The following is an 18135-nucleotide window of genomic DNA, read 5'->3' as shown; positions in this document are numbered from 1 at the left end:
ATATATCTGTGAACTTAAGTATTGCTCCATAGTACAGGTTATATGAGTCAGTCATTGGGCAGCTGAATGTCAGAAACTAAGCAACATCTTCAAGAAATGAAAAGATACAAAAAATATGATGGTTTGCTTCTGAGCAATTTCTGACAACAGAATGCATGGTCAATCACAAAAATTAATATATGGGCTGGTGTTTATATGCATCTTAGGCAAGTATGAAAAAAGGAACAAGCTTATCATATGCTCAGTAAAGAACATATGCAAGCTACGATAGACTGCTTAAATGAGTAATGTCTGGTTAAGACATACTTACCAGTAACTGAAAATTCTTTAAAACAGTACTTTAAATAAAGCTATAGAAGTTGCATACTGAAGACCTTTACAAATACTCATAAAATTATGGAAAAAGGCAATAAATGAAGACCTACTCCTGAAGGGAGTTCAGGCAGAAATAGTTTGGGACAGAGAAAAGTGGAGAAAACTCATTTTATAGAAAGAAAAGCTGATGTAAAAATAATGACAACAATGATAATTTTATTTAAATAAAGCTTTATCACTAAGTATGGAAAACACTGTATAAACAATGATGTAGAATTATGTGCTAAGGTAATTTTACAATAGCATGCAAGGGATCAAATAACAGCAAGTTTTTTCAGTATATGGCAAGGGTACAATGTTGAACTCTCCCATAGAGAAAATAAAACAGGTTTTTAAATTTTTCTTAATAGTCATTCCTGTGTTGTAAAAACAAACACCAAAGAATGGAGAACACTTCATTCTGCACCCAGCATCCCCGGTAATTGGAAGTCACTACTCTGTGTCTCTTCAGCCAAAACACTTGTCTTTGGTTGCTCCCAGTATTGATAAAATATTAACTCATTACAATCATTTTCACCTTATTTCCTCTGTGCAGCATTCTATATCTTATAATGATTATTATCAATTTTTAAAAAATTTTTTGCACTCTTACTATTAACTCTGCTTTTTATAAGTTTTCTTCACCTGAGGATGTCCCGTAAGTGGAGGGTTTAGGGTAGAAACATAAATATGTACACCTGCCTCTTCGAACAGCCTGTTCTTTATTTACCTGTCAGCTAAGTATAGATACTTTGTTCTGCCATTTATTTCCTTTGTTTCTTACTACTTTCATGACAATTTTGTTGAGATTATTGTATGTATTAATCATGGCACAACATCAACATGTTTGTTTTCACAGCAGGCAGTCCCTGAGCTTAAGGCATCTGCAGATAAAGACCGTCATTTGCTATATAACACAATCAGTTGTCAAGTTTGTTCACCCGATTTGACCTATGATATAAGCATAGGTTGGTTCTTGTATTACACACAATGACTCTACATGCACACTAAAACCTCATCTGGAGGAGGAGTTTCATCTTCCTCTTAGTACTGTACTTCAAAACCCTTCCCACTTGCCTGCTTCAAAATCATAAAGTGCAGGGGATTCAGTCTCTAAGTGCAAGCTAGGTCTTTCAAACCTTGGAACATTAAGGAGTTTTCTATTCAAATTAAAGGCTTTCTGTATAACTCCATCAACAAGTAGGTTGAACAGAGCTTATGCTAGTTACTGAAGAACTTGCCTGAGAATACATAACCTCCCTCAGGCCCTGATGATAACATGGCTCTCTCTCGCATCGCCCACTGGACAGTTTGGATTTATTTTCCACTTCACAAGCTGCTTCACCAGAGTTCTCTTGGTGCCAGTCACTACAGCACCTGTAGGTCCAGTATTTCTTGTGTGCCAGTCACTAGAGCACCTGTAGGTCCCAATATTTCTTGTGAAGCTAGTCTATTTTTCATTCAGTGATATCTGATGATACACCAAATCATCATGGTTTTAAGGATTGTCATACTTCTTCTTATTTGACCCATGATCTAGTTGAAGCATAGGTTACCTCCAGGTCATCTCTAGGTAGCACTGCTGAGAACTTGAAAGCACTGAAAGGGGTGAGCCACATCAACTTCATCTCATCCCGCCTATGAGATAGCCTCGCATTTTACTGACAGTCTTAAGAGGAGGGGCAGCTCTCTGTTAGGTTGCTCATGCAACTCTTCTTGGCAGTGATTCTGAGCAGTTAATCCTCAGTCAGGAGTCACAGGGGTTATGTGACTCCTTAGTGATTACCGATAGTGACTCCACTCTCAACCAAGTATGAGGCAATACCAGGACAATGCATGCACCTACAGGCACTAACACATGTTCCTTGGCAAGAACTTGGGGTCTGATTTATTACTGGCCATGTCCGAGTTTGACCAGTAAGGCTGACAGTATAAGTGTACTAGTTCCCACAGCTTGAATTTCAGGGCTACCAGTAAATCATTCTCGCACCTATTGAAATTTGAAACAAGTTACCACTTTAGCAATTCTTCTGAAGAGAGTCACTACCACAAGCTTCAGTCTAGCTAAGTGCAAGTCAACTTTTCATTCAGAGTAGCTCCTCCTCTCATCACTTTCAAAATGCAACATCACTTATTAATACAGACAATGTCTCAAAAGAAGAATTCATAGCGTCTAGATTCTCAGTTAAGTCAAGTATCAGGACAATGGAAATAATGAGCATTTCCCTAAAAAAAGAAGTAGCACATTTTACTGTTGCAGTACAGCAGTCATCTGGTGCATCAATAGGCAAATGAATAAGCAATGCACCCTACCAAAGTTAAAAAGCTCACTCATTCCTAGTTCATGCAAATTTGGATTACAGAGTAGTGCAGGCTTCATTTAAACCAGTCTGCAAGTTCTCAATCATAAAAATGCAGATTTGTATTAAGGTACTTGCAAATAACAGAATCCTTAAAAGAGCTCCTTAAACATCTAAGGCTAAATGCCTGATTTATACAATAAAAAAAAAAGCACAAGCTTAGCTAAAACAAGATGCAAAAAACTTTATATTATTTACCATATGCTGTTGTCCTTATCCCTATGCCACAAGCAAAATCAGAAAGAAAGAGGAAAATTAATGTAATTTACATGGCAGACACAGTAGTAAAAATTAGATATTTCTTCACAAAGTGTGTATCTTGAAGACAATTAGATACCAACCTTGTGGCAATACAGTATAATAAAGACAAAATTATCTTAACTACAAACTTTAAAAAATGAATATTCATGTACCTGATCAGTTCATTTAAAAAATGATTCTAAAAGTGTATGGTATTTTCTGAAAAAGTATTAATTCTCAATATTATATGAATTTTTTCTAAATATACTAACCATCACCTTTTATACATAAGCAATACAAGCGTGAGCTAGAAATGGCTGCTGAAACTTCACAGTAAGGTGGTTAATTGGTGATAAATAGGTGGGTGACGGGGTACCCCCACCCAGATATATGTAATCAAGGCCTTTTTGCATTGGAGAAAGGTAAAAAGATCTTGGTTACCTTCCCAAACTTGGTGGGGCCTGAGAGAAACAACTTACTGCTGCCAAGTACTCTATAAGCATGCAAAGGTACTCTGCCCACTGCATGTGCATAAAGGCTGATTCTCACATATTCCTAATCCCCTGATCATAACAAAAGGTGAGGTGACCCTTGCTGTGAAGCAACTTAGCCTCTGATCTCACACCAATCATCAAGACAGCAAAGACATACCCCATGAGAATGGAACCAAGCTAGCTCAAAATGAACACTTGATGGACTTTTTCCAGCCCGAAGCACAAACTTTGAAGGTAAACAGTCCTTTTGCAGACACTGTGGAGGAACCTGATGCCCAATCGGCAGATATCTGAAAATACTTATCCTTCAAGTTTACAGATCCTATAAAGTCACCCCTGCCTGATAGAATCCAAGATGAACCTCACTATTTCCAACTTGATCCTAGCAAACTCTTGTTCAATGTAGAAGCAGAGAACTGGTTGTTTATGACTTTGAGCTTGTTCTTCCCCAAAATCAACTTCACTTCTGCCAACAAAACAAGAGCTTTGGCCAATCCCAAAGAGCAGCTGGAAAATGGATCAGTCAGGGGGATAAGAGGTTTGCAGTTCCTAAAAAGCAGCCTGTAACTGTCCCATGGACACAGATTGCCCAGGGCTCTACCCACTGTAACTGCCATACATTCATTAGCATGACAAGTATCTACCTGTGGCAGCTAGAGGGACGGACCACTTACTTCAGTGTCCCCTCCCTTCTTCCCCTTGCATTCCTTTCAAGCACAAGTCTGAGAATTGGCCTAAAGGGCTGAAAAGATTCCAAGCCCTTTCTCAAGGAAGAAAGGTGAACTCCCTGTCAAGGTTTTAAGGAGTACTATGCCTTCCTAGAAGCAGATGTTATAGGTGTACCCACATCAAATGTTTGACTGCGATTCCCTTTAAAGTCTCAAAGCACTTGAAGGAGACTGCACAGTGGATCAAGGCAGCCTGGTTGTAAAAAAAGCCTTTTCTCCACGGCTTCCTCAAATTACTCTTCAAGGGGAGTAAGGGAGTCAACCATCAACCCAATCCACAAGCAGAAGCTACTCTCAGCCAAAACTTATCAAGATAAGAGGTTACAGAATAAAGGAGAGTCCAACATCAACCCATTCCTACTCTCAGTTAAAAGTTTTGAGAGAAGATGCAAACTGCATCACACCTTCTCAAGAGGAAGTTCACCCAAAGATTCACCAACTGGTGAAAGCAAAAAGTTAGCACTTTTCCTCCTAAAACCAACAACCACAAGAAGGTTGCCAGGTTCTCTGAAGAAGTTACTCCAGTGATGAACAAGTCAACGTGTATTCAACGAGAGATTGAGCCGCAATGCAGCCTGAAAGGCCATGGTGACTAACCCCATGGCCCTTGAACCTATTGCAGAGAGGGAAATACCTTATACTTAAAGGCTTTCCAGGGGAATATTTTTCATTAACAACAGACTGATGAGTATACCTGAAAGGAAGTAACCTTACTGTCCTCCAGCACATATGTCTAAAACCTCCACTAGCATGTCAAGAGGCAGAGAAAGCAGCTTGTTAGATTTACTGGAGGCCAAGGAACCTTAGGATATGCAAATCAGACTGTTCACCTGCTCCACGACACTGAAAGCAAACTGGACACCATGGCAATCGAAACAATAGTCTTATCTCATGAGTAAGCCTTACGGCTCATTTGACTGACAGCAAAAGATTTGACATCCACAATGGTCACTTCCCCAAAATCACTGTACTCATGAATGAGCTCATTAACCATGCGAAAGCACCTTTCCAACTGAGTATGGATGGGTACTGCAGAAGAAGAACCTAAGGTCCTAAAAGATCCACTGCAGACTGAGAAGGATCTTCTTAATGGAGAACATGAACCTGAAAAATCAGCCTGCCTTAGTGACTGCTCTAGGGACTGAGGTTGGGAATGCTTGAAAAGAAAAGATCCATGCATAGAACCTTGAGACCATGACATCAGAACTAATGACAAATAATCAAAACAATCGTCTATGACCCAGATCCTTCACTATGAACAGCTGAAAGTGAATTATCATGTGGCCTATAACTGTGGGGACAGGTGCTATTATACATGTGCAAAGCAGAGGACACACCAAAAGAACTAGACCTGTTACACAGTGTGTAATAAGGTAGTGTAAAACTTTGCTTTAACAGACCCGGAACTAACAAACATCGGATTTAACAGACAAAATCCGGCGAAGGGTAGCGGTTGCTGTTGCTTACGTTTACTCGCGCACTAAACTCACCATTTGTGCTAAACTGGAACTTCCATATATTTCCGTGTATAAGACGACCTTTAGATAAGACAAGATAAAAAAATTATGGCAAATTTTCATGAATTTATCTCATATCTGTAGTATCAGACGACTGCTGAATTACAAAACCATCTGTGTATAGGCTAGCTTTTGCAACAACAGGTATCTTATGAAATATTGGTTATGTAAAGATGATGGTATTACAAATGCTGTTTTACTTACTATATCCTTAGAAATTCAAAATCAGCGAAATAAAAAAGCTGATTCTATATCATGTTTTTCCTACACACATCCCCTACAAGGGGAAAGATTGTTTTGTTTACATCTCATCGCCAATGCACGATAATTATCCTTCGTAGAACTGAATTGTTCTCTACAGTTAAATACCAAAATGAAAATGAATTTTTAATGAAAAATTAATATTATGTTATCCTAATTGTTATTACTACCTTAATTACACTACCATTAAAATTTCTGAAAGGTTACCAAAAGATAAAGTTTGCTGTGAGCACAACCATAACTTGATGTTTACATTTCGTCAGCTGGCCTAGCACAGATAAAAGTCGATTCCATTGATATGGAATTATTCCTCGAATAGGCTAATTATTATGAAGATATGCCAATAATATATAAGGTAAAGATGGTTTTATGATGTTTACATTTCACTGCCAATCACAAACAGCAATATGATAATGTACAACAATTATTGTTTGTTTGACTGAATTGTTCTAAACAGTTATTTACCACCAAAATGATAACGAATTTTTAATGAAAAATGAATATTATGTTATCCTAAATGTTACTACTACTGTAGTTACACTACTATAAAAATTTCTGAAAAGTTACCAAAAGATAAAGGTTGCTGTAAGCACAACCATAAATCGATGTTTAAATTTTGTCAGCTGGCCTCACGTAGATAAAAGTTTATTTCACTGATGTGAAATTATTCCTTGAATAGGCTATTTATATGAAGATACCTGTATATCAATAATATAAAGGTAAAAATGGTTTTATTACCTTTATTATCAGTTTATTTCATAATGTGAATCTTTTCATGTATGTCGGTGGGTATCGCAGCTAGGCCAAGGCTAGCCTACCAATAAACATCACTTAGGACACGAAAAAAATATAGGACACGAAAAAAATAATGCTTCACTTTAACAGACAACTGACTTTAACCGACATCCTTCCCCTCTATTAGTCTGTTAAAGCGAGGTTTCTCTGTACTGCATTCAGAGGTATCATAATGGAAACCAGTTGCAAATGTGTTAAATGCAAAAGCAGTTTTATTACAATTTTGCTTTATGAGTCTCTCCTGTAAGTGAACACTCCCTGTGTTAAGACACAGTGGGTTGCTATTATGGTTGGGTAAGAGATGTATTACCACGTTGCAACCTAGCTATATGAGGCCTCAGTTCTCACAAACAGGTTCTGGGGAATATGAACATATAAGCCCTATAAGCTCACAAACAGGTGGGCATATACCATTGCTTACTTTTGGCAAAGACACACACTCACATGAAGCCTTCTCACACTTCAGGAGAACACACACTCACATGAAGCCTTCTCACACTTCAGGAGAGAGGCTTTCTTCCAGGACCAATACTAATTCCTAAGAGACATGAGAGGGCAGAAGGTAAGGAGGAAGAGGTGGAGGAGGAGCTCGACATGAAGGAGGATGAGGAAGAGGAAGTAGCACGCTTCCTCTTCGCCTTACTCTGACCACGAGTGGAGAGTACATCAGGCACCTCCACTCACAAAACATCCTCACACCAGGAAGACAGGGGAAAATGGGCAAAAGCATTGGAAACAGTAGGGGCATTAGGTATTAAAGGCCCAAAAAGTTAGGCAAAATCAAAAGGGGAATACTTCCTACCTCCAACCCCCCAAAAAAAACAGCAAACTTCACTTAGCTGCACTTTCACTGTGAAGGACTAGCCAACACACTTCACTTTCCTTCACTTCCACTGTGAAGGAGACCAGCCAACATATTTCTTGCAGGGCAAATTAGGACTGCCGACACTACCACAGATATAAAAACAAATACAGTAATGATCTACAGCAAAGGAAAACATAAAGCATCCACACATTAAGATACTAAACATTCCTCATCTAGAACAACATCCCCAACGACAGGTTAGTGGAAAGTACCCTTCCACTCACTACTTGTTAACAAGATTTGACAGCTATTTCCAGATCATGCCAGTAATTCTCCTATCTAACAGGTGACAGTTCATATTCTCATAAGGATAAATGAGAATTATTACTAACATGAGCACAACTTTGTAAATAACTTGACACCCAAGCCCTCAGCACTGCAAGATCTCTAATGAGGTTTCAGATGAATGCATTTATTACAATCTTGTAAAAACCTATATGACTGAAAACAATGGCAAATTAATATTGATTTTTTTTTTTATAAAATTTCAAATTCATACAATATCACTGTGTACTGTATACAACTAAGGTTTAAGTAAAAAAAAAATACCATACCTGCTTATTATTGTCAATTGAAAAAATGAATCATACTGTAATCTAAAAATGATCAGGCAGCTTATCAAATTATATACTGCATTTTAAAATTTTATAATAGCTTTTTAGGAACAACTATCTTAGTACCTAATTCAAGGAAAAATAGAACTCTTTATATGCCACACAAGTCTTTTCATTATTGAGACTCATCTTTCCTATTACACCACTGTAACTGCAATTGCAAGGGAATCTTTTTTTTTTTCCTTAATTAATAGCCTGTATCTTAGCTCACATTCCTTCACTTTTATATACAGTAACGTAATGAAGTTAAAATACAAAGTATGCACATACACATCTATAACATGCAATACTACCTTTGTACACTAACTACCACTACATGACAGAATTATGAACAGACATAGTCCATGAAAGTAAAAAGAATGACGCTAGACATGTCTGTTTTAATATACAAAATCTCAAGACAGTTACCATCTTTCACAGGTAGACACCTAGCACTTTTATTAAGAGCTGCACTACTACAGTAGTTGTCAGTAGAGACGTACTCATGGCCAGGGATTTGATTGTGGTTTGTCCCCACCAACAGACCAACTATAATTGGCTACCAGTGTCAGCTGAGAATCAACAATTGGGCAGAGAGATACTGGCTTGCCTACTGCACGATAATGTAGTAGGGATGTCTCTCTGAAAGTCCTCTAAGCTATTTGATGGCAAGGAAATGACTTTGGAAATGTGTTACTAAGATGGATCAGGATATTACCACTAAGCAAGACTAACAGAATGCATATAAAAAATGCAAAAGTAATTTTCAAAAATACAGTATTTTTTCACTTGTGCTAGAAAGTACTTACGAAGGTAAATGGCTCCTAAGCTTATAGGAAAACTCCTTCAAAAGTTCAAGCTTGAATATCTGTGGCCTCACCTCAGTATTGCAAGTGACCATTTATTTTCTTTATCCCAGGGTCATTTAGCTGTGGCTTCAGCCTCTTCTTTTATAGTACAATAAATTTATATTTTTTCTTGTTTTTTGCCAAAATTAAGGAACATATAATTTTCATAAAAAAAAATTATCCTTTTGATACTTGCCTACTGTTAAAGAAAGATTACATCTCCACACCGATAGGCGAGTCAGCATTCAAACAAAAGATTGAATGGGTGCCCAGATGACTGTCTAGTACACCTGTTCTCCAACAGTTGAAAAGGTGTGCTTCAAATGTTTTAGTTCGTCAGAATTCTCCTTGACAGCCCACTAAGTTGTGGGGAGGCTGCATGGGGTCTACTTTAACAGTAGGTAAGTATCCAAATAATAAATTTCAATGTGAAAATTTTTATTATTTGGGATGAATCTCACCTACAGTTAAAGATAGCTAGTATCCAAATCATAAATTTCATTGTGAAAATTTATATTATTTGGGATGAATCTTACCTACTATTAAAGATAGCTGATTCCCACACTGAGAAGAGGATAGTGGGTAGTGCAGATATAGACAAAATCCGCTCAACCAGTCGAGCTAAAGGTTTCTTGCATGAAACTCAAAACATTCTTACCTGATCTGGAATCCTATCTGGATCTTACTGCCACCAGAAGTTGGATTCCATTCAGAGAGCTAGGCTCTCATATGTGTGCATTGAAGAGCAGCCTTGCAGAGAAAACTACTTCAATTCAGCCAGAATGAAACAGAACCCTTAATAGTTGAGGGAGATAGTCCCCTAGAAGATCTTAAATAACGCAAGAAATCTCCAACTTCAGCTACAGTTGTCTTAGAAGGTGAGATGTTGTGCATTTGGCACCATGAACGGAAGATTGTCCATTTGGCTTGATAAACATTGCTTGAGGACTGGCGTCTGCATCGAGCAACAGCGTCTGCAACCAACCTTGAAAATCCCTTCGATCACACCAGTTTCCTGACAGTCTGAATGCGGTCAGGGCCAGAGTGGTCAGTCTGAAATGTGGTTGTTTGAGTAAATTTAGTTTCTGAGGCAACAGCCTCGGAAAGCCTGTCAGAAGCTCTAACAAGTCTGGGAACCACTCCTGGGCTGGCCAAAATGGAGCTATTAGAGTTACTATTACATTTTGGTGATTCTGGAACTTGTTGATTACTTCCCTTACCATCTTGAATGGAGGGAAGACATACAGATCCTTGTCCGACCAGTCCACAAGCATTGCATCCGTCACCTATGCTTGCTGATCCGGGGCTGGTGAACAATACAGATCAAGACAAAAGTTCTTCAAGGTTGCAGACAGATCCAGAGCTGGCTTTCCCAACAGTTTCCAAAGTTTTAGGCACACTAAAGGATCCAGAGTCCACTCTGTAGGGATAACTTGTTTTTGGCGGCTCAGTTTGTCCGCTAAGACGTTTAATTTCCCTTGAATAAACCTGGTTAGGATCTTCGTCTGGTTTTGATCCACCCACAGGAGAAAAGCTTTTACTGCCTCGCAAAGAGTAAAAGAGTGTGTCCACCCCACCCTTGCTTCTTGATGTAAGACAGTGCCGTGGTATTGTCCGTATGGACCGTCACTGTCTTTCCGAACACTTCCAGAGCAAACGCTTGTAATCCCCAGTTAATTGCTTTCAATTACTTTACGATGATATGCCATTTGCTCTGTTCTGGACTTCAAATTCCAGAGACCTCCCTGTCTCCCAGGAGAGCTCCCGAACCTAGGTCCGAAGCGTCTGAATAAAACACTAGGTTGGGGCTCAAAGGAGGGAGGGACTTCCCTTGAGACAATCTGTCCCTTGATTTCCAACACAGCAGGTCCCGTTTGATTTCCTGAGTTATTGGGTAAACAAAAGTGTCCGCAAACTTCTTCCAGCTTCAATTGGCTCGTAGATAAAACTGAAAGTACTGAGTATATATTATTGAATTTCTCATTTATTTGGAATACCCAAGATGCCAATGGTAGATTTAATTAACACAGTCCCCAAAATGGTTTAAAAATTAGAGAACAAGCATTATATATAAGAATGTTGTTAGTATTTAGCCTTTAAATGATGCTTGGCAAGACCACTCTACCACCTCTAGGAGTGGTTCTCAATCCAGGAGGTAAATGAAGTACAAGAATCTTTTCAGATACTGAAGCCTTTTATAATAAACCTCTTACTTCCTTATCTCTTACTCAAGACATTTTGTCATCAGAAGTTTCTAAATAAAATACACTTGGCCCTAACAAGAAACTAAAATGGATAATTGCTGAGTAAAATAAAACTATTGTGACAAATGTTGATCATGAAAATATTTTGGAATAAAATTTTAGGAAAAAAAAGGAAAACTACAAAGCAATAACTTGAAATGTTTTTGAAGGCTGACTAAAAACATTTTTTCTATTTGCTTCAATGTTGGGTAAATAAAGATATAAAATAATGAAATAAATATATTCCAACAAGATTATTACTTAGATTACGGTATGAGTAACCTCACCCAATGTTGTTATCACACTAAACACTAATCTAAACTTAAATAAGATAAAAGAATATAAATTTTCATAATAAAATTTATCATTTGGATACTTAGGCTACCTACTGTTAAAGATAGTTTATATCTCCTCGCCTACTGGCATGGAGATATAAGCTATCTTTAACAGTTGGTAAGATTCATCACAAATAAAATTAAATTCTACAACAATTCATAGCTGTCCTTGATTCTTAATTACCTTGAAACTGAAGGTCCACACTGAGAGAATCTGATTTATCCTGAAAGATTGAAAAATGAAAAAGATATTTAGAAACATATTATACTAAGTTTCATCATCCAGTAGTAACTTTCCATGATTCTTGTAACTAAATGATATGCGGGTTAATAAGAATATTTTTTAACCTACCCTGCTCAAATAACACCAGTTCCTTAATGACAGATTCTACTTAAGAGATTACTGGGAAGACTAGGCATTTTAAAATCAAATATATATTTCCATTTGAATTTTACATATTGTTTTCAATAAACACAACTTAAAAGTGATCAGCTTTGATATCACAATTGATAATCATGGAAAGCTCAAAAATTGTAAATTAAAACCATCCTCAGAGTATGACTACGGTTAAGAAATTATCACATGTAAAAACTATCATACACACAAGGCACATCTGAATCTGGCAACGTTTTCAGACCACCAAGTCCTCTATGGTGACGAAGATAGATGCTGCCTTGTTTCACCGGTTTTCAGGATAAAATATTGGAAAAAAAAATCACATAACCTTTTCATGATACAGTATCAACACTAATACAGAAATCATTTGGATCAAATCAGTGAATCAGTCCAAAATCTGAGAAAACAACAGCAGTGTTAACGAATGAAACAAACAGATACACATATGAATTTTATATCTCCTACAAACCATAGAAACCCTAGAAGCTGTGAATCACTGTGAATCTTTTGATATCACTAGATCATGCAGCTTTTCAATGGATTAAGAAATTACCAATTTTGCTACCATGGGAAAAACACTGGGTATTTATTATTTAGCCTTAAAGATTGTTCTCAATCAGTCAGAGCTAAAAGATATAACTCAAATGTTTGATCAATCTGGAGTAATCTTCATTTATTTAGGACCCCTACACACAGACCCAGACAAACCCTATAAAAAACAAAGTGGTATGCAGCTTAATTTGACATGAATGACACCCCAGGATACTGTCTGTGCTTGCAGCAAAAGACTGAAGGGACAGTTAAACACCCACTCAGATATACCTGATTCCTGTTCATGTATATGAGCATGAGAAGGCTGACCCCTGTAACCTCCTACAGAAGCTCACATTTGATCCTGCACCAGAGGGAAATAAAATTTCATATGTGCAAATATCATCACTCAGGGATGAATGATAGTACCCTAAGGGTACGCACCCTTATTAAATAGTGGATTGAGAATATACTTCATACATACAAGTCAGCAGAAAGTGCTTAGCTATGTAGCTCATCTGTGTCCACCAGACCAGCATGAACAGCTAGGAAGTCACAAAGAAAGGGAAGAGACCTGGCATCCAATGCATCTATTCACTAAACTAAACCCAACCATAATTCTAAGAGGGATGCCAACCTGTCCAAATGGAGCTGAGGAGGCTACACAACGATTGAACGACCACCATAGGGCTAAGCAAAAATTTGAGTCCAGGGGACCAGAGGTGTTCTCTGATAGAATGAGGGAGGAAGCCTATCAATCACGATAGTTAAAACCTATGCTCTACTAGAACAAAGTTAGAAGTAACTCTGAACCCTAAATGCTATAACAATCAGAATCCAGGTTTTCTCCCTCACTACTTGGCAAACATGCAAGAGAGGATGCCGTAAAGCTTCTACAACTTCACAGAAACACCAATGAAGCTAAACCAGGCCCAAGGTTCCAGTTGTTTTACACACGATTCCCACCAAGAACAGGGTGGAACCAACCCCAAGAAGAGGCAAGATCTCTTCCTGAGCATGTCTGGAAGAAAAATGATCTTAAAGTTGATGAAGTACAGTAGTGCAAAATGACACTAGCCCCTGTAAAACAATGTTAACCAGAAAGATGAATCTATTACAGAGGAGCTGCTGCCATGAAGACAAATGATGTTGTTCCAGGTCCCTTTACAGAGGGTGGATAAGCCAAAATTCCCCTTCAAACAAAAAAAGGAACCAGAGACCACAGTATTCCCAAGGCCTGTAGGTGAGTAAGGAAGGTGGAGTGCTTGAGAATATCTTTTCCACAGGTAAACGGGAATATGAATGATTCAAAAGGGTGGTATGTAGAAATGATACTGCTGTAACTCTGCATTTACCCCTGATAATCTTATAGATCCCTGCAAGCAAAAGACAAGGCATTCATTATGGGGTCACTTACAGAGAGTGAATCATGCACCTTCCAAAACTCTGTATCATAAATCCTCCTATGGGTCACAGGCTCTAAAGCAATCAGCCTGCTTGGAAGGTAAGTAATTTTAAATGTAAAATAGGCTATAGTTTTTCAGATACAGTAGTGACTTTGACTATTTTGACAAGGATATAAATATTGTATTTGATAGGTTTAGATTCTATAGTGATATGTTAGTGATTTTACTTGTGCAATACAGTTTTCCTGAGGATTTCTTGTTATCTTGAGGCATTTACCATTCATTTTGACTGATTTACATTTAAATGGTAGTTTTAAATCAAATACTTTTTTAAGATTGTAGATGACTTTTTCTCATACAGTTGGTATTTCACAGGAATGTTTTCAAAAGTTTTGTGATAAAGCTATTATATCTAAATGTTTTAAATTTCTCTTCTTGCTGTTTGGAGTACTGTTCAAGAGTGTGGTCTTCAGATGCTGACTCTCATCTCAACTTTAAACAGAGTTGTGTCATCAGTCAAGTTTATTTTGACACCTGATTTTTACTTGTGGCACAGACACAGAGTTCATTATGTTTGTTGCATAAATGTACTACAACATTAAACATCCTCTACAGCCTACTTTACCTGACCTAGCTGCTTTTGATTGCAACACTGGAAATGCTACTGCTGCAAACTGTCTGTCATTTTAGTTAAATACTAAGTTACTCAGCTTGCTGGAACTTTTACTTTGTCTACAACTAGAAGTGAAAATAGTTGCCTAGTGCAGCTGTGAAATCTTCTGATCTCCAAATGTTTAAGAGAGGACGAAATTCATTCTTGCTTTCTGCTGACGTCTCTTGAACTCAGGTGATTCAGCTTTATTACCTATTCCCTCATATTTATCTAAATGACAACTTTTCCTGTAACTTTTCTCTCTCTGCAGGCCTGTTGCCCCTGCCCTAAAGGGTTTTCAGCTGAAGATTTAAATAAAGACAAAAAGTAGGCCTATTTGGTTGGGTTAACTATTAAAATCCCCAACCTAGCCTAAGTCTTGCTATAATGGAAAGCACAGTGGGAAACCACAAGCTAATCTAAAGATCAAAGTATATTACAGGAAGGCACAAGGAACTAGGGAAACAAATAACCAATGTTTATCAATTAGGCTACCCAAGTGTATCAACTAGGGTATGGCAATGTATGTCAGGTCAAGTGCAGGATCAACCCCACAAGGTTCAATCTGGACGCATCCCTGTATTTTATGCTATGATTTACAGTGCCATAGGACAGGTTAGGTTGGTTGAAATTTCTAGGTGATCTTCCCCACCAGTCAGACAAGAAATGGCACCCAAGCTACGTTCACAGGCGTTTTCAACCGCGTTGAGATCTGCATGATCGATTGTTCAATGTTAATGGAATCGTTCACAATCTGCGAGACGCGATTCCGAGATACATACAAGTCAATGACATCGTTCACACAGCGGTGAACGCGGCGTTTTGAAGACAGCAGGTGCCATCATTGGCTGTGTGTCAGCCAATGAGGAAAGAGATTGTGCGTTACCATAGCAACTCACGCCACGCGTCTGGTTCCCGTGATCACAGTCACACACACTATTGCATTGCTGTCACTGTTAACTATGGAGAGGGATCATTTTGATATCGATTTATTCATAAATGAAATTGAAAAACGCCCATCAATTTGGGACATGAAATCTCAGGAGTACAGAGACAGAATAGTCAAGAAAAAGGGTTGGGAAGAAATTGTGGATATTTTCTGCACTTCTGAAGATATGAAGGAAAAACAAAACCTAGGTAAGTTAATTGAATAACACAATGGATATACAAAAGCATTATAACCTGACACTCACATTTTCTTTCACTTACAATATAATCTTATATTTACATCAAACAAATTTCTAATAACTAGGAAGACTATAATTTATCCTTTTTTGTTCTTTGTCAGACTTGAAAACTTTCTAAATCATTCTGTCCTGCCATTGAGTTTACCTTCATTTACAAAGTAATCTGCATATTATCTGTCTCGGGCAGAGGTTGCAGACATGCCTCCTCTTGGAACATGACCTTCATGTAGGGCTACTATGCATAGGTGGTTGATAAAGTATATCTTCATACCTGTAACCATCTCTTGCCCTTATATAGTTATGCAATATGCAACATGACTTTATTATATCCTCAGCAAAGTCAATGTTGACATTGAGAGACCTATGGAATATGCACCACTTATTAGCTAAGATACCAAAGGTATATTCTATGTTACGATCTGTAATTAAATATTTTCTTCTTGTGTGGCAGGTGTTTTCCAGTGTATGGTCGCATAACATTTTCCATAATGCCAAAGGCCTCATCTCCAACAATTACATGAGGTAAGCATCTTGTGTCATGAGTGGAAAGGTATGTCTATCATGTAAAACTGGGTGTACCCCATGCCGTCTTTGGCGCTGTTTGCGCCAGTTCAGTCTGCAATTCAACAGCCAAACGCAAGCTATTTCTTCCACGTCCATTCTGACACTGAATGTCACAAAAAAGTGTATATCTCTCTCTCTCTCTCTCTCTCTCTCTCTCTCTCTCTCTCTCTCTCTCTCTCTATATATATATATATATATATATATATATATATATATATATATATATATATATATATATATATATATTTATATATATATATATATATTAACTTTATCACATACACAGTTGTTCTGTGCATTAGTAGAATTACTAAAAGGACCTCATTCAAACTGGATGGTATCCGGATACTTGATAATGTGGACTGTTTGTCCAAGAAAGCTTGTAACTTTTTTGAATAAAAACTCCATTAGATACCATCCAGTTTGAATGAGGTCCTTAGTAATATATATATATATATATATATATATATATATATATATATATATATATATATATATATATATATATATATATATATATATATAAAATTAGCAGCGCGCTACCGGTTCCGTGTGAGCGACCACGTGGCCTTAGGGTAAGTTACGATGCAACATGTACTTCACTAATTTTTGCATTTCCCCACCTTAAAACCAAGGATGTACATTGGGTTTACCAACCTTAGATGGCTCTGCCCGGCAGGGGTTTCCTTAGGCTAGCTTATGCCTTTAAACACACTAAGCCTAATCATACCAATGGTTACTTTATTCAAAACTCTTATAGGCTAAACAAAACAGGGTGAGGATGTACACTGAAGAATCGCAAATCTCAATACTAAGCAATCACAAATATGAAAATATCTACTGAAGGAATTTCATTATTTGTGACAGAGCTGTAGGCTACCATGGATTGCTGACGTGGGGTGCACTGAACCTTGTCTCGAATCATGATTAAGAGATAAAAGAACCCTCTTCTATTGTTCCCTTTATCCTTATCAAATTAATTGTTTTTCCCAGTTTCCACAGACACTCTCCAGCACTGAAAACGAAAGCTGTATACCTGTAAATCTAAAACAGCGTAATCCTTCGACCCCGCCATGGTGCACCTTGGCAAGTACGGTATCAGTGTTTTCGGTGGTGACGTTCATGTCAACAAACGATGGTGTCTCATTACAGGTTTGAACGGAATCACAATTTTGGAATTGTTGCTCTCGCACTTGGAAGCATAAAAAATCTACTTTTGATAGTTCCTCTTGGTAATGATTAAGAGAAAATAATATGATGAACAGTCTTATTTTAAATAATAATATTTCTTTTCAAAAATATCATTTAGTAATCATTTTCTGAAATATTCAATGTTTCCTTTATATTACCCTAACGTTGACATTTAAAGCAAAATTAGCTAGGTATAGCATAGCACGCTCTTAGCAATTCAGTTGGATAATAAATAATGCTGGTATGTTAATTAAATTTCATTATGCATAAAAACTCTCTAAAGACCAACAGTGAGTTACATACCAAGATACTAAAGTATGTCAAAAAAATCTGCTAATACGTTCAAGAAAATTAAGGCCACAAAGAGTTGAAATAAATCTGGAAGGCAACATTGTTGCACTAGCATACCATGAAAATAGAAAAATATAAATATAATTATAACAAATAAAACAAAAAAACAGGACAAGACAGTAAGGTTGGATATGAATTTAAAATCTACGCAAGTAGGAAACAAGAAGTAGGTTAGGTAAAAAGCTAGGTAATTTCCTGATAATCTATCATCCTTTCTAATCAG

General features: G+C 37.4%; 1 protein-coding gene across 4 annotated transcripts in view; it reads right to left on the bottom strand.

Moving 5' to 3' along the window:
- LOC136843274 (protein YIPF1-like) overlaps nucleotides 1–17530 on the bottom strand; it is a 95056-nt gene extending 77526 nt beyond the window's left edge. For 2 of the 4 annotated variants that reach the window (XM_067111450.1, XM_067111448.1), the window contains exons 1-2: nucleotides 17407–17530; nucleotides 11818–11857 (exon numbers count right to left, since the gene is read on the bottom strand). In XM_067111450.1, the coding sequence (XP_066967551.1) occupies nucleotides 11818–11857; nucleotides 17407–17445 (79 nt within the window). In that variant the 5' untranslated portion in view covers nucleotides 17446–17530. Of the gene's footprint in view, nucleotides 1–2912; nucleotides 2934–11817; nucleotides 11858–17406 lie in introns of all 4 variants that reach the window. The other 2 variants (XM_067111447.1, XM_067111449.1) reach the window with 2 other exon arrangements.
- Nucleotides 17531–18135: the final 605 nt, after the last annotated feature.

The sequence above is a fragment of the Macrobrachium rosenbergii genome, chromosome 11 (assembly GCF_040412425.1).
Source record: "Macrobrachium rosenbergii isolate ZJJX-2024 chromosome 11, ASM4041242v1, whole genome shotgun sequence".
NCBI lineage: Eukaryota > Metazoa > Arthropoda > Malacostraca > Decapoda > Palaemonidae > Macrobrachium > Macrobrachium rosenbergii.
This window is presented reverse-complemented; position numbering and strand designations above follow the sequence as displayed.